Source organism: Polistes canadensis, unplaced genomic scaffold (genome assembly GCF_001313835.1).
Source record: "Polistes canadensis isolate GaletaPanama2010 unplaced genomic scaffold, ASM131383v1 scaffold_145, whole genome shotgun sequence".
Classification (NCBI taxonomy): domain Eukaryota; kingdom Metazoa; phylum Arthropoda; class Insecta; order Hymenoptera; family Vespidae; genus Polistes; species Polistes canadensis.
The window spans coordinates 114,471-134,338 of record NW_014569692.1 but is presented as its reverse complement, the minus strand read 5'-3'; the positions used below and the strand labels follow the sequence as shown (position 1 = coordinate 134,338).

The following is a 19,868-nucleotide window of genomic DNA, read 5'->3' as shown; positions in this document are numbered from 1 at the left end:
AGTAGAACAAAAATCTCACATAGACAATGTATTTTAATTTTTAATCAAATATAAATATATATATATATATAAAATTCAGAATAAAATAAGAATAAATATTGTAATAATAATAGTAATTATAATAATAATATAATAGTAATAATAATAATAATAATAATAATAATTTTAGAATTATGAATAAAGGTGAGTACATGGTCTGTTCACAAAATCATTGCAGATAATATATAACGATCATTATATACTAAAAATATAGTATTACAAACGTGCTTCTTTGAATCCCCCTAAATTAACTTCAAGTTCCATTTAAAGAAGGCCTAATTACAAAAACCCTTTTTTAAAATAACATATATTTATATATGCATAATATTATATAAACTATAATTAATGAAATATATCAATCACATGTGTTTTATATTACATTACACTAAATATAAGTCTTGAAATGTGTGGTTGTTTTCTTTCCCCCGAGCCAGTTTTGGACTCATTGTGGGTGATAAAAACGGCGTATAAAGGGTGCGAGTAAGTTCATTAAACGTAAATTGGATCTGCAAAAATAAATTAAAAAAAAAAAATGAAAAAAAAATAGAACAAGAAAAATTATGCAATGATTTACGAAGCAAATAAAATATNTATATATATATATATATATGTAAAAAAAATACCTTTTCGTTGATTTCGAAGAGACATTTAATTTTTCCGACGATTGATGTTCGGTAGTAGGTTCCTCCAAATGTTCGGTACTTGGTTTTTCCAAATTTTCATTACTCGGTTTCTCCGAATGTTCAATATTTGGTTTATTATCGTCAGGTTTTGGATAATTAATTGTGGATATTCCAGATTGATTGTTATTAACAAGATCATTAGCCATAAGAAGTGCTTCAACTGGTGCAATTACTATGACTACACCGTCAATGTGTACACGATAATTTTCTGAACCATTTTGCCTTTGATCGTAATGATCTTCAAAAGAAGAAGATAAAGAAGAAGAAGAAATTTTCGTTGATGATGTAATTTCGGATTCATCAAGTGGAAGACTTCTTACATGAGTCCCAACAAATGCCAATAGTAAAAACAACAAGACCGTTGTCTTGAACAATCTCATATTTATTGAAAACATTGATGATTACACACTGGTTGGTGATTTGAGATTAATTTGAATTTTGATTTTATTACTAATATATATAATATTGAAGAAATAAAAGGAAAAGAGACAAGTATAGATGAGCAAGTAAGAGAATAGGATGTCTTGACGATACGAAGGACGAACGTTTTATGACCTCCGCTAGTAGAATCAACCAGGAAAAGATACCTGCTCCCCACCTGGATACTTTGACCACACTGGACAAGTTCAAGAACCTGTCGAAGAACCGAATATATCTACTTTTACGTATACACATTCTTTCTTGTTAAATTCATTTTATTATTCATTTTAAAATCGTTATCACGTAAACATATCGATTATTATTCCAATTAGTTCAGAAAATTTCTTATTCGTAATAGAGATAAAATTCGTATGATTATGATAAAGAGAAAGAGAGAGAACAACAAAATTTTCTTACTAACATTTCGAGATACGAAAAGAAAAATAATATATTTACAATAATTGGAAAATAATATTCAGGTGATACTCTTATTTTATTTCAATCATATTATATCCGGTTGATCGTATAAATTAACGGATTCGATATAATTTTGATAAGAAAACAAAAATAATATTCAAATATATTTAACAAAACAGGATTTTAATATAAGCGATCAGAATTTATATTAGTAAAATAGTTGAGATGAAAAATATTGAACCCCGTTATAATCGAACGTATTTCTTATAAATTATTCGATACGACCCCCCACCCCCCCCTGTCCTGTCCCCCACAACCACTTCAGGTATTTTAATGTTTCTATACTTTTATTTTGTTATTTGAACAGGTGGTAATATTAAAATATCATAATATGTCTAAATCAATTCGTATAGTAATTACAATGAACAACACAACAACCTGTCATCATCATTTCTTTAACGATATAAACGAGATCCGATTTGCAAAAGGGCAATGTCCTAACTTGGCCCCATCGAGTAGTATGAGTATATTTGTATTCGTGTTCTTGTGTTAGTGTTCAGGTATTAGTGTTCGTTTGTTCAATCTCTTCCGGTTTTGCTTACCGTAACCTTGCCCTTGCTCTCTCACGTTCCTCACACGTGCACGAGTTCTTCGTGCACATGCAAGTGTATGTGCACGCTGTAAGGTTTTTAAACTGACTGGAAATGCAGTTCACCTTTAACGTTTGCAACATTTCTTACAAGGATATCACGAATTATTCATCCTTGTTTTCTTCTATTTCGTTTTTTTTAAATCATTTATTTCAAAAATAATTTGTGTTTATTGTAATATATTTAAAGAGATATATTTTAAACAAATTTTAAAATGTGGAAAAATAAGAAAAGAAAATTATTTCAGTATAGACAAATTTTGTATTTTAAATATGACACAACGCACATTTGTTTTATTTATTTATTTGTTATAATATATATATGTTGTACGAGTACATCAGATTTTTTTTCTTCTTCTTTTAATAAATATTTATTATATATATATTATATATTAAATTACATACATTTTATATATATCGAAAGTTATATAATATATACATCACATAATATTTTTATATTAAATTCTATCAAACGATACAATTATTACGTCCAAGTTCAACAGTTATAAAAACAATATAATAACGTTGAAGATTATCCATTACCACCCACCCCTCTTTCTCCCTTTTATTCGCAACAATAATAAGACTCCAATTCATGACCCAAATCCCAAAAAAACGATAGACGAAGTTTATAACATAATTATTAATCATAATCTGTTACTGCAGTTTAGTTTCTTTAAGTTTGTCTTTCGTGTTAGTCAATTCCTGATGAACGGAGGAAAGTGTCCTTTCATCTTCGTCCTTCTTCAAAGAAGATATCGAATCCTTGGAAAAAGATTGAGAATTATAATGGTCCTGTTGTTTCACTTTAGCTTCGTTTTTCAAATCCTTCAATTCTTCCTTTACCAAATCTTTCAAATCTTGACCAGCACTCTTTTCCTTATCTTTAGGAATCTTGACTATATTAACCTGATAAGGTTTACCAGTTTTGATATTATCATGATCATCATTTAATTCCTCGTTTATTATCGACAATATTGGCCCGTCCAATTCACTTTCCTTATTTTTCTTACCGATCAATTGTCTTGCCATTGATTTGTAATCGAGCAATGAAATCAAATCTATATTAGACATTGACGTTTTACTCGGAATTAAGAGAAACATGAAATTGTCTAAAGATCCATGAAAGTTAAATTCACCAGTTTGTTTTTGATCGTAAATCGTTGGTGCTGAATTACATTCAAATATTATTGACAACGATAGTATCAATAGACTCGAAATAATAATCATTTTTTTTAGATTTGTATTCTTGTTTTTGAATTTATTTCTTCTTGGTTCCTCAACAAAGAGATGCTCGTACGAAGTTCGATCAACGACTGTGGACGATTCTTCCTTTCCTGAGCTCACTGTAACTATCCACGATAATGATGGTGGTGATGATGATGATCATTGGAGAGGGTAAAGGAAATGTATAGCGTTCAAGGAATATTCAACTGGTCCTTCTAGACCATGTACCGTTGACCATTTCTTTTTTTTTTCTTTTTTGTTTTTTTTTTCTTTTGAGGAGGAAAGGAGGGGCACCTTCTTCTTCTTCTTCTTCTTCTACGTTCGTTTAGTTTTATCGTCGGAATATTTTTAACTTTTGTTTTACGACCTGCAATGTTTTACTTATAAACGTTAAAGAATAAAAAAAACAAAGGGGAAGGATAATTATTGTTCGATAATATTCCGTATGTGAATTTATTTAGAATTATTTGATGACACGTGTTTTACATTAGGGCCTCTCTCTCCGGTGGAAAATTTGATTATAAATGAAATCATCGAAATGCATTTTTTTTTCAATTTTTTAGAATTATTTATTCATAAGTATTTCGTTGAAATTATTTTGTGTGAATATAACGTCGAAGATTATAATCATGTGGAAAATATTAATTGGATATTGTATAATTTCTCTTTTCTTAGGATTAACGTAAGGTTTATTTTTTATTGTTGGATTTTATTTAAAAAAAAAAAGAAAGACATCAATGATGAAATTGCATTAATTTAAACATTAATTTAAAGAGTAATAAAAAAACACATTTGAATAAGAATTAATATAAAAATACAAATCAAATATCCCCTTGTTATTTGGAAGATACAAATTTAGGACGATTATTCGATCGGATTTTCAAATGAGCTCTTTTCCTTAAAGGTTGCCTTGATGTTTCAAGGATACCTTCTTTATTAGACGAAGATATAACTTTGTCTTCTTCGATCGTGGATTTCGTTGCATCTTCAATCGATTGTTCATTTTTTGAAGTAGTTATTATTGAATCATTCGTAGAAGAAATTCCAACAGAATCCGTTTTGATGGTTGAAGAAGATATGGGTGCATTAGTAGGCTCGGTATTCAAAGATTCAACCGTAGAAACCGATGTGGGCTTTGAAATTGGTTTTGATGTGAAGTCAGCGAAATCGTAAAAGTAATCATAGTCCTATAGAAATAAAAGAAAATAATTTTTTAATAAAAATATTCAACAACCATTAGTATCAAACAAACGTGTATCAATAAATTTATTCTAACGTTGTTTGAAACTTTAACAAAATCTGTGATCAATGATAATTAAAATGAGAAAATATACTCGTCTATAAATATATAATACTTTTAAATAGAATTTTATTCAAATGCTCAGTCATTTGTTCTCTCTTATCAATAAATGCAAACTTTAAAGCGCCCCCTCCCCCACAAAAAAAAATAAATCTTATCTTATCTTAGAAAACACTTTAAACGATATATTTCCATTTACCGTGTAATCTTCGAGTACTTTAGAATCAAGAAGAGCTAGTATCTTCAGATCCTTCAAATCAATTCGCACGTTGAGATCGCCAGTTTGTCGTTGATCGTAATTCACAGGTGCAGAAAGTACAACTTTGATAAGTAGATAAATATGAAAAGCAAATACGATGGTGTAGTGGACAAACGACATGATGATGATGGTGCACCGTTTTTTACTTATTTGTGTGCAACTGAACAACACATAGGAAGAAAAATCAGAACGTTCTTGGCACGAATCGTATGTAAAAATGTAATACACGTGAAGTATAGTTCGAAGTAAAAGATGAAGAAGAAAAAGAAGAAGAGAAATAAAAGAAACAAAACTAAGAAGAAGAAGAAGAAGAAGTAGCAGTGAAGGAAGAACTGGAGGAAGTTCACGAAGTTCTAACAGAGTCCTGACTGCGATGGTCACCTTCTTCTCTTACTCCTATACGTAAATACTACTACTGTATTCTATTCCTGAACGAAAAACCGGTATTCCTTTCGCGGTTGAACGCACGAGAGAAGTTACCTCCTCGATGGCCTCCACAAAAGCCTTCCCAAAGGCTTCTCTTCTTCGGTAGCCTCTTCCTCGGTATCTTTTCACTACGGTGTCCGGACATTGGCCTCTTCCTTCTAGAGTCCACCTGTTTTATCTTCTATAGTATGTTTCAAAATACCATACTCAGGCGCGTCTAGTATTTTATATGTGCATATATAATGATTTATATGTTTCTTGACTTTTTATATTTGTAGCTACTCAAATATTCTAGTGATACTTCTTCTTGATATCCCATATGTTTTATTTTGTATACCACGTTTCAAAATACCGTAGTACCCACCCACGTCTATATGCAGACATTTACTTATTTAAATATTTCCTGATTCGTAAAATATGTAGCTACTAAAAAACATGTACGTTGCATTACATTTCGGATTCGTCTGTCTTATTTTTTTATAGTTGATTTCAAAATAACACGTAAATATTTAACTATTTAATGATACGAGTATAATATATCTTTTGGGGGTTTTAATTTTTATAGAAGATTTTTTAAAAAAGCCCGCCTATCACGTATTTATCAAATTAGCCAATTAGAAACGTCGAAAATTTGAATAATTTTGTATTATATTTTTAAACTAATATTTGATCAATTTTAGAATATATTATTAATTAAAGTACACTAATATATCATACTTGATAATTTTATAACTTATAAATTAAATATTTCTCTCGATTCACATTGATATTACTTAATATATCAATTCACTTTAGACGAGGTATCGATTTTTCAAATTTTGCCGCCATATGCACTTCTACGAAATTTCCTAACATGTTCATGTAATTTAATTTCAAGAAAGGTAAACAAATATAAGACGATTTATTATAAACATTATTAATTAATTATATCATACAAATAATTTTATTTTACAAAAATAATAATTATTATTAATATTATCATTTTTTTAATATGACGCTCAACGTCACACATGTTGTTGTTGTCGTATGTACATCATTTATTTATTACGTTATTTTTTAAACGAGCTATATAAACAAAGCTCGTATTCTAAACACGAAAAATGCAAATGCATACGTCAAGATTAACTTCGAATCGGGAATACATTATTTGCCATACTCTACGAGATAGGAATACGAAAATTATTAGAGGTTATCCACTCCCACATATAAAATTCGATATCCCATGGATAAAATTATACGACGAATCTTCTTCGACTTGTAATTTTTATTGTTATTGCCATTAGATGTAGAGAAAATATTTGACATTTCACAGAGAACATGAACGTTCCTCCTTTGAACTTTAGATCGAGTAACTCAAACGTGAATCCTCTTTTATTTCTATAGTTATGGGATATATTGAAAAGGAGAGGTGTTGTATAAATCGTTCGTCCTTCGAACGATGAAATACGTGCCACGCAAATTTAAACGGGGTTTATTTTCTTTTCTTTTTCATTTCTATTTTTAATATTTCAATCGTAAAACAAAAAAAAGAATTTGTAATCTAAAAAATAAAAATTAATTATTATAACAGAGTAACAATATTAATATATTAATATTAATATTAGTAATAAAACATTATAGTGTGTTACATTAATTCGAGTAATTAAAATAGACAAATATCTATTATGAAATACTGAGTAATAATTTCGGTGTGTCATACATATAACTTATGTATATATATATATATATATATATATGTATATATGCACAGCATTCGCGCGGAAGTGTCAGGAGCGTATACAACGCGAATAAATTTAATTAACGTTGTTAAGGAAATTGCATATTTCAAAATCAATATTTACTTTTTTAAATCAAAGATGCATAAATTATTGTAAAAAAAAACGTTTTTTGTTAAAAAAAATCGAAACAATTTTAAGGAAAGTGTTAACCCTCTCTCTTTCTCTTTCATTTTCTCTCTCTCTCTCTCTCTTTCATACACATACACACTCATTCGATATAGCAAGAATTCGTAAACGGATTCGCGATGACACTAATGACAGTTCCTTCGGATGTTGTGCGTTGCATATGTATGTGATCGACGAATATTTTCTTCTAATTTAAAACGATTAAACGTATTTTATTTTACGTTTAATAATAATTATTAAAATAATAGAGAGAAGAGAGAGAGAGAGAGAGAGAGAGAGAGAGTAATTATAAATAGGTGTAATCGAATCGAAAAATATCGAATTCAAATTCGAAATAAAAACACGCACACGCGATTATCGAAGAAGGGAATATATATAAAAGTTATTTCTCTGAATAAAATCGAAATATTCTTTATTTTAAGTGTACGTCATATCGCGTTGTTTATCATGTTACTCTTTGACGTAAAAAATGTTCCAATTTTTTAAAAAACCTGGTAATTATTTGACTTTTTCAAATTATAAATCTATTTCGTAATATATTATGAAAGGGATTGATAATAGTGCATCTAACAAACATAACCTATTTGATCAAAACAATGTATTTTTACCTTTCTTATTTTTATTTTTAAATGCCTCAGATAAAGTTATTATTATAGTTACATGATATTTAATAGTTCTTTTTATTAATTTTCTATTTTTTAAAAGATATTCATTAATTTTTATTAATTGGACGATATGTTTTCATCGATCACATTATTAATGCATTATTACTTTTTGTAGGGCAACGAGACAGGCCCAGATTATTACATGCATCGCCAACAAAATCAACACAATTAGGAAAGACATTTGCAGATGAATACGGTGATGATTGTGCGTCGATCTATTTACCATCAAGTACATTGTGCAGCCTTGAGGAGGAAGAGGAAGATGATATCGTTAAGGAAGATAAAGACAATAAAAGACCGTTCAGGTCACAACTTTCTAAAACGCTTCCAGAAATTCTTGCAGATAAGGATGCCCTAGGTTATTTCATTCAATTTATGGATACAAGACATTCAATAGCTCTTATCAAGTTTTGGTTAGAAGTTGAATGTTTATGCGAATCATTTCCCAATTTTCATCTCAGCAATGAAAATGTAGAGAATTTTAATTTGAAGAACGATTGTACTACTACTACTATTGCTACTACTACTACTACTACTACTACTACTATTACTACTATGGAGTCAAGTAGTTTGTCTAATTCGTTGGATGATAATGATAATTTTAATTGCAACGTGCTCCAAGGTAATATTGAAAATGATGTTAGAGAAAAGGGACTGTACAATGAAATTGTAAATACTAACGATGTTAAATCAAATTGTAATGACACGCCAAAGATTAATGAGATGCTAAGTGGTATGCGACAATTAAATCGCAAGTTGGAGAACGATAGAGGAGGCGATATGACAAATACTAGGCAAGATGCTTTAAGGATTTATAAAAAATATATTATTAAAGAAACATTGGGTACTAATAGAATTCCTGAGGAAGTAAAACTAGATATAGAAAATGCTCTTAAATGCAAAAACATAGAGCCTATATTACGGTGCCTATCTAACATTCAAAATATTATATTTGATGTTATCGAAAAGGAGTAAGTACAAAAAAAAACACTTTTTTTTTTGCAAATTACTATGCAAAAATATTCACAATAATTGTTAAAATTTCATAGGTATATTAATGACTTTCTTAGAAGTGAATTTCATTGTAAACATCAAATTGATGTTCTCACCAGTGGAAATGTACAATTAGGAGATATATTATATAATGAAACTGCGTTTTTTTATTTCATGGAGGTATGATCTTTATCACATATATTCTATTGTATAACTTTAAAGAATTACACATTTATAATATATACTTTTATTTCAGTTCATGGAACTCGAAAATAAACGCGAGCTCTTAGACTTTTGGATGGCTGCAATTAATTATAAACAAAATCTTTTGGAAAAAAAAGATCCGATTAATCCTGAGGAAGCTCAATCCGACGCTCTGATCATATACGACAAGTAATTTATATTTTTTAATATAATTTCATAATATAATATTATATAGAAATGTATAACATATATATTTCGTTTACAGATATTTTAGTTTGCAAGCAACTACACCTCTTGGGTTTAACGATAAAATACGTTTTGAAGTCGAAGAAAATATTTGTCGCGAAGACGGAGAGGGACCATTACCTGATTGTTTTGATAAACCTTGTAAAATTGTATATAAATTTCTCAATAAGGTATATTTTTTTTATTATATCCATTTTCATGTTTATTATCTCGTAACAAATATAAAAAATGAATTTATTTATTATTTTAATTTTTCAGCACTATTTACCTACCTTTTTATCGTCGCAGTTGTATTATAAATATTTATCGGAACTGATCAGTACCATTCAAAGCAATCCATGTTCGAATTATCAGCTCCGGATAAAGAGAGCGGGTAATCATGTTTTTTTTTTCTTATCTATTAGATTATCAATATTTTTAAAACAAGATAAAGATAAGTACAAAATGTGAAATTTAGATATAACCATAGGAATGTTATACGTTTATCAGGTTCCGACTGCAGTAGTGAAGTGAGCTCTATTAGCAACAGTATGCAAAGCACCCTGCAGGCAGGGAACAATGCCAATGGAATATTATCTAATACTAGTACTAGTACGAAGACAAGTGCACACAATAATATGAATATCGATACAAGACAACTTTACGATCCAGATTCTTTATGGAGACGTAACAAATATAGGTTTGTATTTTAAATCCTTTATTTTTTCTAATTTTTATTTTATTTTATATTATATTATATTAATATTTTATTTATATAATACAGATTAAGCGTTGGCTACATCGATTACTTGGGTAGATTTATTACAGAAATAGAACCTGATCCTTGCAGAAAATATGGTAAATTTTATATAGATCTATTGAAACGTTTTCATTATTAATATAAATAATAATATATAACTTTTAGAATCACGATTAGCGCGCGCTGTCAAAAGACTCGTCAATTTGGAACAAGATAAGGTAAAAATTATTATGCATAGATATTTATGCGTTCAACTTTAGTGTATATGTGATAAACAATATATACAAATATATTATTAATCTATTATAATATTTACTTTTAACGTATCTAGGCAAAAGAAGAGTTAGCATGGAAAATAGCAGAAATGATCATTCGTGATATTACGTCTTTGACTTTAGGAGCAACAAATCATCCATCTTGATGGGATATATACTTTACCATATAAAAATCATTTTGGAAGCTTTTTGTACACCGCAAGAAATGGTTAAAAAGGTCTTATTTTCAAATAATTATTTTATTATTATTATTATCATTATTATTTATTACAGGTTAAAAATATATTTCATGAAATGTGCCAAAAGTTCAATGAAAATTAAGTTACTTTATAGATCGGCTACAATTATTTAAATTTGATATTTTTAAACAATTTCACGGAGCACTGCTTAATTATTTTCATTTTTCACAAATCAAGTTTGATATTAATGGATTATTAGAATGAGGTTTTAATATACGATAGGTCTTATATGTGATTTATATTTACAATTAGATTATAATATGTTAGTACAATTGTTTTATTTTAGTTTATAATATATTTACAAAAATACGAATACGTAAAGAGTGTCTAAGATTTTTCCAACCAAACTGTGTTTGTTTTATTTTCGTGCATAGAATACACTGACACTGTTTAACTGGAAAAACCTCAGACACCTTGTATACATCAGATAATCAAAGTAAATTCATTGTATATAATATCTTTTAATTATGAAAGTAACAATTTCAAAATACAGGATAGTATTATACCCCATTCGTTTACTACTTAATATTTTATATTTTTTCTATAAATTTTCTTTATTACATGACATCTTGATACATACATATATATTGTTTTAAGTTAACAATTAATATATTTACCGGTTAGTGCGTATCACAGATGAAACAATAAAATATTAAATACTATATTTTAAGAAGCAACATAATGGAAACAATGGTACAAGTTAAATGAGTATCTCTTTTGAAAGAATTTTAAGAGTATATATACTCTTAATTTTAAAAAAACAATTTATCAGAAAATAAAGTCAATGAAAGAGAGAGATTGTTCATATTTGTGAATATATATATAACTGTAGATATATATCGTGCAAGAGTCGCTGTAGAGCCAGCACAAATTGAATCGCTTAAAAATGTTTTTAAGTTAACTAAACATCTTCTTAAATTATAAATAATACTCCAACAATTTGAGAAGGTATAATTTTTATTCATGAGATTATATAAAAGTATTAATTTTGAATATATAATAATTATAAGCGCATAACAAAATAATTTCCGTAAAATGCATTCTTTTGAACGCGTTTAAAATTTTAATTATTATTTATTTAAACGTTTCTCTTCTTTTTTTTTAATACTATATTACAGAAAACACAAATTTCTTCCCAGCAGTATTTTATTGGTGCGATATCTTAATCCTTTTGATACTACCAGTGACACTGTAGTAAAGGGTTAAGCTATATTCTATTAAAAAAGTATAGTTATAAATTTAAAAAATAAAAAAATGATCTGATTAATTAATTGAAAAATAATAAAAAAATTTTTCTTAGCGTGCTAGTAGCATAAACGAAGTTGATTAATTGTATATATTAATATCTGTAATATATAATATATAAAATTAAAAGAGACACACTGCATATAAACATACATACAGATTAAATAAACGAATTAAGAATTAGTTGATTAGAATTAAATAGTAAATTTATTTTCGAGTATATATATAAAAATTGTACATTATGTATAAGAAAAGGAAAAAAAAAAAAGAAGAATCATTAAAATTGATAAAAGTAATATGTGCTATACTTGAATAATGTACTATCGTAAATGATAAGCTGATAGATCAAAATTGTGATGTTAACGAATATAACATATTTACTGCTGCTTGCTGGTTCCTTTTTATACTATATTTAATACACAACTAATTATTAATTTTTTTAAAAACTTGTAATAATAACAAACGTAACAACATTTTTATAGCACTTACATTTATTAATTATTTCAATGAATGTAAAATATTTCTTTTCGCGTGACAATAGAAAAGATGTATATTTTGAATTAACAAGAATATTATTATTGTGTCTATTATATTTATTATTTTTATTAATATTATTCAATAATTATGTATAATCTCTGAACATATTTCAGCAAGTTCGTTTATAAATACATGGTGCTAATATAAATGCTTTTTCTTTTTTCTCTCTTCGGATAAAAATAAAAGAATATTAACTTTTTTATTATTAAATACGATAATACGATATTTATCAAGTTATATTTTTAAAACAATAGTCTATAAAGTACAGTATTTATTTGTAATTGAAAATAATATTATTGGAATATTACCAGTGACTAATATCGAAATATTTTAAATGCATTATATTGTAATATTTCATCCCCTTTATTTACTTCGTGATAAAATTTATTTTCACATTGTAACTGATCCGTACAACGGAAGCATACTCGTAAATGACATATTAATATTGAAGCGTGTATACAAAGTTTTGAAATCAAATGTAATAAATTATAACAATCTTAGAATCTCCTCTTTCTAAATATATTAATTTAATTTACTTTTAAATAATCTAACGTAGTAACATATAAGTAGTTTTTTTTTATTTGTATGCATTTAAATTTTACGATTTTACGTTCAATAATAAATATAAAATATAAATCTATTAGATGTACAAAAAAAAATGTACTAATTATATGCATAACATTGTATATATGTGAAAACTATATATACTCTTAGATGTATAAAATAAATCTCCTTGTATTTATTACATTTATTTAATTGTATTTGTTTTAAATAGGGGTATTTGTGTTGTAGTTATAAAAATGTATTTTATATCAATTCATTTAAAATCAAAGTCGCCAAGTGGAAGAATTTGAGAAACCCCGCTCCACAATATTTGAATTTTAAAACTCTTCTCTTCGATTTAATTTGAAAAATATTTTTGAAAGTACGCATGTATATATACTTTTATAAAATAGTATATAACGTGTATATATATATGTAACTTTAATTAATCATTTTAATATGCATAAATGCATTCTATCATATTTAATAATAATTATTATCTGGCAGTATTAATATTAGTCTTTAATATTTGTTCGATAAGATTAAAATGAAATACAAGTACAAGTACTCTTAATCTTGATATTGTAATACGTCCTGTGTATAAAAATGTACAACACGATGTTTCCATCGTAACTAGTCAACATTTCTAGCAGTACATTGCATTGAAAATTGTACCACAGTTTTGTTTCATAACGAGGAAGACCCGTTTATACTCGTATGAGGCGTATAAGCGTATTGATTTAACAATGGTGACGATTCCGTTAAATTAATATCTTTATTACCTTTCGACATTTGACTTAAACTAAAGCTTCCTAATTTTTGACACCACTCCAATCGAAATTTTTCTTTTCTGCCCCATCTCTGATAAACCAGTGCATTGAAAAATGCTTGAAGTGGATTTGTCACCGCCTACATGTTAATCCAGACACACAGAAAAATTATCATTTGTTTATTTAATAATTTATTATTATTTCTTTAATTTTTTATTTTATTTTCATCAACTTACCATTATGTACCACAAAGTAATAATAGCTTTAACAGGTAATTTAAACCACAGCGTCCATAATAAGATACCATTGATTAAATTTGGTACCCAACATATGTAATAAACAATATTAATCAATGCAAATTTAAGTCTGATCGTTTGAACCAATTTTCTTTCTCGTCCTGTTATTTGTGATAAACTGCACGTAACAGCTGTTTTGAGATCACGAGTTGAAGCAACGTAAAGAAGTGGATTTATAATCATAACGATTGCGAGTAAAACGTATGTAGCACAATAATTAGGTAAAATACGTAATATAGCGATGGATAATGACGTTAAATTATGACAGCTGAAATAAATATTATTAATTAATATTACTAACACAAAATTTCATATACTAAAAAATGATGTTAAACTAATACTTTACTTTGCATCTGGAATGTACAATATTGACAAACCGAAAATTGTCAATAAGGCAGGACAAATCCATGCAAACATGTGATAACAAATAGGACGACCAGGTCTATCACTAAGTAACAATTTCATATCGATAGTATAACATAGTGTCCAAATCCATGTTGCCATGTAAAAGTATTGCGTCCATGCCTTAAAAATGAATATGTTTTTTAAATCATTGTACATGTAAGCATATATTCTTATACAATATAAAAATTAATTTACCGAAGAAAGAGCACAGAATACAACACTGGAAGTATCTTCTTCCATCGGCATGATAGATTTAAAGTTGATCCATAACGCAGATCGTATGAATATACCTTAAAAGATAAAAATGATGTAATTGTTTGGTATTTCTATATTTAAAAGAAAAATGAATAACAAGAAAAAGAGAGATAGAAAATTATGTATAGGGTGTCTTGTAATTGGTGGTACATGCGAGCAGGCAATGATTCCTCTTTTTTGAGTTGTAAATTTAGTCAAGTATACGTGTACTCAACAAATTAGATTCTACATTTTTAACTTTGGTTTTCACATACAGGCACCCTGTATATTATAGAAATATATGTTGCAATGAAGGAGATAGTGAGAATAAAAAACAAGTAAAATACCTAATGAGGCAAACAAGTCAGCAACAGCAAGCCATACAATAATCTCACGTCCCCTCGATGCTGAGAAACTATTCCATCGGTGAGGGAGATTAGACATTTCTCTAGGCAATACCTATAAATACAATGGTTTGGTTTTATATAATTAGCATGGTAATGACATAGAATATCAATGATTATTAATTACTTGATAAACAGCTCCAAGTATACCCATCGTTGAAGAAAGCATGCATACTATATTATAAATATCTGTATTAAATTCTTCCATTATTCTAATAGCCATATCAGTTTTATTCGTATGGCGACAACAAAATGTTTGTATCGTTGGATCAGCCATGTTATCAGCTATATTAAGAGATGTTATATAAATTTTATGAATATCAGTTAAAGGCACTTTAATTATTCATATATCATATTTTTATCTGTTCGAAACAATTTCTCTTATTTATTCGATTAAATTACAAATTTATGTGAAGTATATACAATTAAATATTAACATATGACACAAGTGTATAAGATTTTAATTAAAAACTACATTTTTTTCAATAGCTTCAATCATACATCTCAAGAAATATATACATATATATATAATCTCATATTAATATCATTTTTTTATTTATCAACAACGTGGAACATAAGTTTCAAGACAAGATTATCACGATTCATTATCATCAACACGATGTTAACGCCGCACCAAAGCTATATTTTAAATTTTCAATTAATAATTTCAATAAAAAATATTACAATCGGTATAGTAGAAACCTGCACTATCTGATGATTTTTTTCAATACAATGTTTCCAAGAATTATCGACAGATGTCACGAATTCGAGTGACCGATGGTTAGGGAGAGAAGGGGAGAATATAAAATAATTTTTATAAACAACAAATGAATCAAAATACGTGTATCATTGTTCTTGAACATGACGGTGTATAAAAATAAATGTAGAATTTTCAATCAACGTCAACAATCCGATCAGTGCGAAATGTAGATGCATTTAATGCATTTAATGGCGGATCAAGTGAATGGAACTAGTGCAAGATCGAGAGAGACAGACGTACAATATTTTTCTCCGGAGAAAGAAAACATGTCCGCTGTCGGAGTTAGCGTCTATGCCAATCTTTTGTTTACGACGTCTACGAAGCACTTAATTGCATCGGAATAAATTTCTGTATTATCTCGTGTTAATTACAATGAACTGCCATAACGTAAATGTTCTCGGATTTTTCGCGCTTTGAATGATGACGGAGCCGGAACTTTGCCGGCTCTGTGCCGAGACCAAAGAGAACTTCATCGGTATTTATGACGCCGAAGGACAAAAATTAGCGATAGAAGCTAAAATCTCTAAGTGTTTACAAATTCAGGTAATTTTAATTTCCTTGCAGTTTTGACAACTCGTTCCTTTAGTTTTTTTATATTTTTTACTTTTTTTTCTTTTAAATCATTCCAAAACTAATTTCATATGCTTCTTTAAAAATTGAAATGTTTTTATGTATATTGTATATACTGCCTCATATATGCAAGATATCCCAGTTTATTTTGTAAAATTTTTCCATAGTATTTTCTATAAGTAAAAATATGATAAATAATGTTATGATACAAGTATGATATAACAATGGATTGCTTTTTTATTCTATACTTTTAGATTTTGTTCCGCTTACTTTATATTACTTTTTTCTTTTAAATCATTTACTTTTTGCTAGAATATTACTCAAGGCTAGAGATGTAATTTATGCTGTTTAGATATCAGTCGTTATAATGTTTAATGAAATGTAGATGTTTTTGTTCATTAACATACTGGTTTTATTATATTGTGTCTCTCTAATTTTTTGTGTATCACATTATAGGTACTAATAACAGATGGATTACCACTCTCAGTTTGTATAGACTGTTGTGTATCATTAAATCAATGCAGTGAATTTTTTGAGAAGACTAATCAAGCACAAGCATCATTGAGACAATTACTAATAGAGCCCAAGTCTGAGCCATCGACTTTAGAACCAAATATAGATTTTATTAAGAAAACTGTTGTTGAGTTTCCAAAAGTAGAAGAGGTTGTCGAAACTATCGATGACTGTCAACTAACAGATAATTACATTCATAATACTGCTGTAGATATTACAAATACTTATTTTAGTAATGAAAACGAAAATGAAAATGTAAATGAAAATGAAAATGATAATGATAATGATAATGATAACGATTGCGATCAAGAAAAATATGAGACTGTGAAGCAACAGAAATGTAAAATTCAAGTTAAAAAAGGTTTGCCCAAACAGACGAAGAAAAAAGTTAAGAAGAAAAGTCAAATGCAAAGAATGGACGACTTGGAATTATGTTTAAATTCTGATTTAAAGAAAGGAAATAATGATATAAAATCTAACATCAAAGTTCCAGATAATTATATGACCGGTAAGAATTTATTTGACTTACTTTTTACACCTTTTTGTATTCTTTAATTTGTAGGAACGGATTCTGACTTGGAAATGATAGAATCTCGTGCGGCGGAACCACCAAAACCTGGGCGCAAAAGAGGAGAAGGATTGGATAGATATCCTTGGTTATGTACCGATTGTAACGACAAATTACCAAGTTTAGAAGCATTGGAAGAACATCATGAAACTGAACATAATCAACAAGCTAAATATATGTGCGTACAATGCTGCAAAGTGTACGACAAATATTATGGTTTTCTTACCCACGTTAAAAGGCATAAAACTAAAGCTAAGTTTAAGTAAGAACTTTTATATATTACAAATTTTACAAATATATTTACAGTGTTGTTAATATATTCGACTAACTTTATGTTTTTTATTCTGTATATAGTTGCGAGGATTGCGGGAAATCATTTATACATAAAAAAGTATTAGACTCGCATAGAGCAGTTCACAGCGAGGAACGTCCATTTGTTTGTCAAACGTGTGGTAAAGCATTTAGACAACAAAACGGTTTATACATTCATAGTAAATGTCATTTACCGGATTCTGTAAAAAATCGTCACCCTTGTGATCAATGTGATAAAAGGTATTATTGTCAATTATAAAAAATAATATATTCATTTATATTATATTAATATCTTTATGCATTTATAGGTTTTCTACTAAACCTAATTTGGTCACACACAAACGCATTCATTCTGGAGTTAGAAATTTTACTTGCGATCAATGCGGTAAAAGTTTCGTACAAAAAGGAAATTTAGAAGCTCACTTCTTAACTCATTCCGCAGACAAGCCATATAGTTGTTCTCAATGTCCTAAAGCGTATGTTCATTTAAATTATTAAATATATTACATATATATATAAATTTTTTATTTATTTCTTAATATATTGTATAAACTATTTTATAGATTTAAAACACCATTACAATTGAAGAAACATGAAACAGTTCATACCGGAGCTAAACCACACCAATGTGCTGTTTGTGGTAGAACGTTTAGAGAAAAGGGCACTTTAAGGGAACATCATAGGATACATACAGGTGCAATGCCCTTTACTTGTGAATTCTGTGGTAAATGTTTTCGTTTTAAAGGAATTTTAACGGTAAAGATATATATATATTTTTTATATTACAATCTATAGAATATAAAATATTTATTTCTAACATATAATTTTTATTTTATATTTCAGACACATAGACGACAGCATACCGGTGAGCGACCATACAGTTGCTTAGAATGTCAACACCACTTCACAAATTGGCCGAATTATAATAAACATATGAAACGTAGACATGGAATCAATACTTCACATACCAAGCATTTATCACAGTCTCAACAATCGCAGCAGCAACAATCACAGCAACAGGAACAACAGCAACAACAACATTCGATTCAAGCTAATACCGCAGAAGATCCTCTTTCCATGTCACAAACAGAATCAACAACTGTACAGGTATATTAATTATTATCAATTACATTTTATTTTTCAGAAATGACTATTATAATAATTTATTCTTTGATTATTTTTCTATACTCTTATATTACTTAATTAGGTAATACAAACTGTACCACATGTAACTGCACCTCAACCGATAGTCGTACAAGCTATACCAACAACAGCAATACAAACTTTTCAAGCAGATGTATCCGGTACAGTACAAGATACTGTTTTTCGAGAAAGAAATCCGACGTATTTCAATGCAATGCCAGCAGCATTACAAAACTTTTTACCCCCAAATTTACCTTATAACTTTTATAATATTTCTAATGTTACAGAAACCGATTTAATGCAACATAGATAAAGTTAGTTTAATTTAATAATTAAAAGATAGAAGAATAGCTATATACATAGCTGTTCAGGTACAAGCCTTTTTTTTTTTTTAACTAAATTAGAATCTTATTTTTAACTCTGTAAAGACGCATTTCAAATTTAGTTATATTATTAACTAAGAAAATTAATTATATTAAATATATATATTAATTTAATTTTATTAACAATACTAATTTGTTATATTACGTTTTAGATGATTTTTCTAAAATACTAAAATACATATCAATCTTTTTTATCGTATTACGTAACGATAATCCTGAATTATTCATTATTCAGTTATATGTATTGTAAATTGTACATCAGAATTCCGGCGTAAGAAATTATATAGGTAGAATTATTTTAGCTAATACAGATATGACAAAAAAGAACATTGTGTATTTTTGTCTCTTTGTTTTTAATATAACTAAAGTTAACATCGTTATCGGTAAAATTATTTTTTTGTACATATCTTCTATATAATTTACTTGCATAATTAATTACATTACATATATATATATATATATATACAGGGTGTTTCAGTTTTTTCAACATATTTTATAAG

General features: G+C 27.8%; 5 protein-coding genes across 6 annotated transcripts; 2 read left to right on the top strand and 3 right to left on the bottom strand.

The window, feature by feature from the left end:
* Positions 1-102: 102 nt before the first annotated feature.
* Positions 103-1,575, bottom strand: LOC106788607. The gene is made up of 2 exons (XM_014752019.1): positions 663-1,575; positions 103-545 (listed from the first exon to the last, which is right to left on the bottom strand). Exons 1-2 carry the CDS (start codon positions 1,115-1,117, stop codon positions 482-484), a joined length of 519 nt encoding a protein of 172 aa, XP_014607505.1. The 5' UTR covers positions 1,118-1,575; the 3' UTR covers positions 103-481.
* A 2,696-nt stretch (positions 1,576-4,271) lies between these two features.
* LOC106788594 lies at positions 4,272-5,248 on the bottom strand. Its single transcript, XM_014751999.1, has 2 exons — positions 4,935-5,248; positions 4,272-4,622 (listed from the first exon to the last, which is right to left on the bottom strand). Exons 1-2 carry the CDS (start codon positions 5,112-5,114, stop codon positions 4,272-4,274), a joined length of 531 nt encoding a protein of 176 aa, XP_014607485.1. The 5' UTR covers positions 5,115-5,248.
* A 2,344-nt stretch (positions 5,249-7,592) lies between these two features.
* LOC106788613 (A-kinase anchor protein 10, mitochondrial) lies at positions 7,593-12,529 on the top strand. Of its 2 annotated transcripts, XR_001381913.1 has the most exons (11): positions 7,593-7,818; positions 8,105-8,960; positions 9,039-9,162; positions 9,239-9,375; positions 9,452-9,602; positions 9,691-9,805; positions 9,922-10,111; positions 10,196-10,269; positions 10,337-10,389; positions 10,503-10,663; positions 10,720-12,529. XR_001381913.1 is itself a non-coding variant. In XM_014752029.1 (10 exons), the coding sequence occupies exons 1-10, from the start codon at positions 7,794-7,796 to the stop codon at positions 10,590-10,592; spliced, it is 1,815 nt and encodes a 604-aa protein (XP_014607515.1). In that variant the 5' UTR covers positions 7,593-7,793; the 3' UTR covers positions 10,593-12,529. The 2 variants fall into 2 exon arrangements, 1 of the variants encoding a protein (XP_014607515.1); XM_014752029.1 differs by having other exon boundaries at positions 10,503-12,529.
* Positions 12,530-12,806: 277 nt separating this feature from the next.
* On the bottom strand, positions 12,807-15,745 carry LOC106788615 (G-protein coupled receptor 143-like). Its single transcript, XM_014752030.1, has 6 exons — positions 15,247-15,745; positions 15,063-15,174; positions 14,677-14,771; positions 14,423-14,601; positions 14,017-14,344; positions 12,807-13,919 (listed from the first exon to the last, which is right to left on the bottom strand). The coding sequence occupies exons 1-6, from the start codon at positions 15,394-15,396 to the stop codon at positions 13,698-13,700; spliced, it is 1,086 nt and encodes a 361-aa protein (XP_014607516.1). The 5' UTR covers positions 15,397-15,745; the 3' UTR covers positions 12,807-13,697.
* A 143-nt stretch (positions 15,746-15,888) lies between these two features.
* Positions 15,889-19,441, top strand: LOC106788620 (zinc finger protein 626-like). Its single transcript, XM_014752038.1, has 8 exons — positions 15,889-16,422; positions 16,906-17,470; positions 17,525-17,792; positions 17,885-18,082; positions 18,151-18,318; positions 18,406-18,598; positions 18,686-18,949; positions 19,050-19,441. Exons 1-8 carry the CDS (start codon positions 16,297-16,299, stop codon positions 19,296-19,298), a joined length of 2,031 nt encoding a protein of 676 aa, XP_014607524.1. The 5' UTR covers positions 15,889-16,296; the 3' UTR covers positions 19,299-19,441.
* Positions 19,442-19,868: the final 427 nt, after the last annotated feature.

Excerpts from the sequence above, each read along its gene's own strand:
- LOC106788620 (XM_014752038.1), top strand. The coding sequence starts at position 16,297 with ATGATGACGGAGCCGGAACTTTGCCGGCTCTGTGCCGAGACCAAAGAG. Across the intron at positions 17,471-17,524 it reads TCCAGATAATTATATGACCG|GAACGGATTCTGACTTGGAA; the intron begins GTAAGAATTTAT and ends TTTAATTTGTAG. Across the intron at positions 18,599-18,685 it reads GTTTTAAAGGAATTTTAACG|ACACATAGACGACAGCATAC; the intron begins GTAAAGATATAT and ends TTTATATTTCAG.
- LOC106788613 (XM_014752029.1), top strand. The coding sequence starts at position 7,794 with ATGTTCCAATTTTTTAAAAAACCTG. Across the intron at positions 9,376-9,451 it reads GCTCTGATCATATACGACAA|ATATTTTAGTTTGCAAGCAA; the intron begins GTAATTTATATT and ends TTTCGTTTACAG. Across the intron at positions 9,806-9,921 it reads GCTCCGGATAAAGAGAGCGG|GTTCCGACTGCAGTAGTGAA; the intron begins GTAATCATGTTT and ends TACGTTTATCAG.
- LOC106788615 (XM_014752030.1), bottom strand. The coding sequence starts at position 15,396 with ATGGCTGATCCAACGATACAAACATTTTGTTGTCGCCATACGAATAAA. Across the intron at positions 14,602-14,676 it reads TATTCTGTGCTCTTTCTTCG|GCATGGACGCAATACTTTTA; the intron begins GTAAATTAATTT and ends TTCATTTTTAAG. Across the intron at positions 14,345-14,422 it reads TTGTACATTCCAGATGCAAA|CTGTCATAATTTAACGTCAT; the intron begins GTAAAGTATTAG and ends TATTTATTTCAG.
- LOC106788594 (XM_014751999.1), bottom strand. The coding sequence starts at position 5,114 with ATGTCGTTTGTCCACTACACCATCGTATTTGCTTTTCATATTTATCTA. Across the intron at positions 4,623-4,934 it reads AAGTACTCGAAGATTACACG|GACTATGATTACTTTTACGA; the intron begins GTAAATGGAAAT and ends TTATTTCTATAG.
- LOC106788607 (XM_014752019.1), bottom strand. The coding sequence starts at position 1,117 with ATGTTTTCAATAAATATGAGATTGTTCAAGACAACGGTCTTGTTGTTT. Across the intron at positions 546-662 it reads TCTTCGAAATCAACGAAAAG|ATCCAATTTACGTTTAATGA; the intron begins GTATTTTTTTTA and ends TTATTTTTGCAG.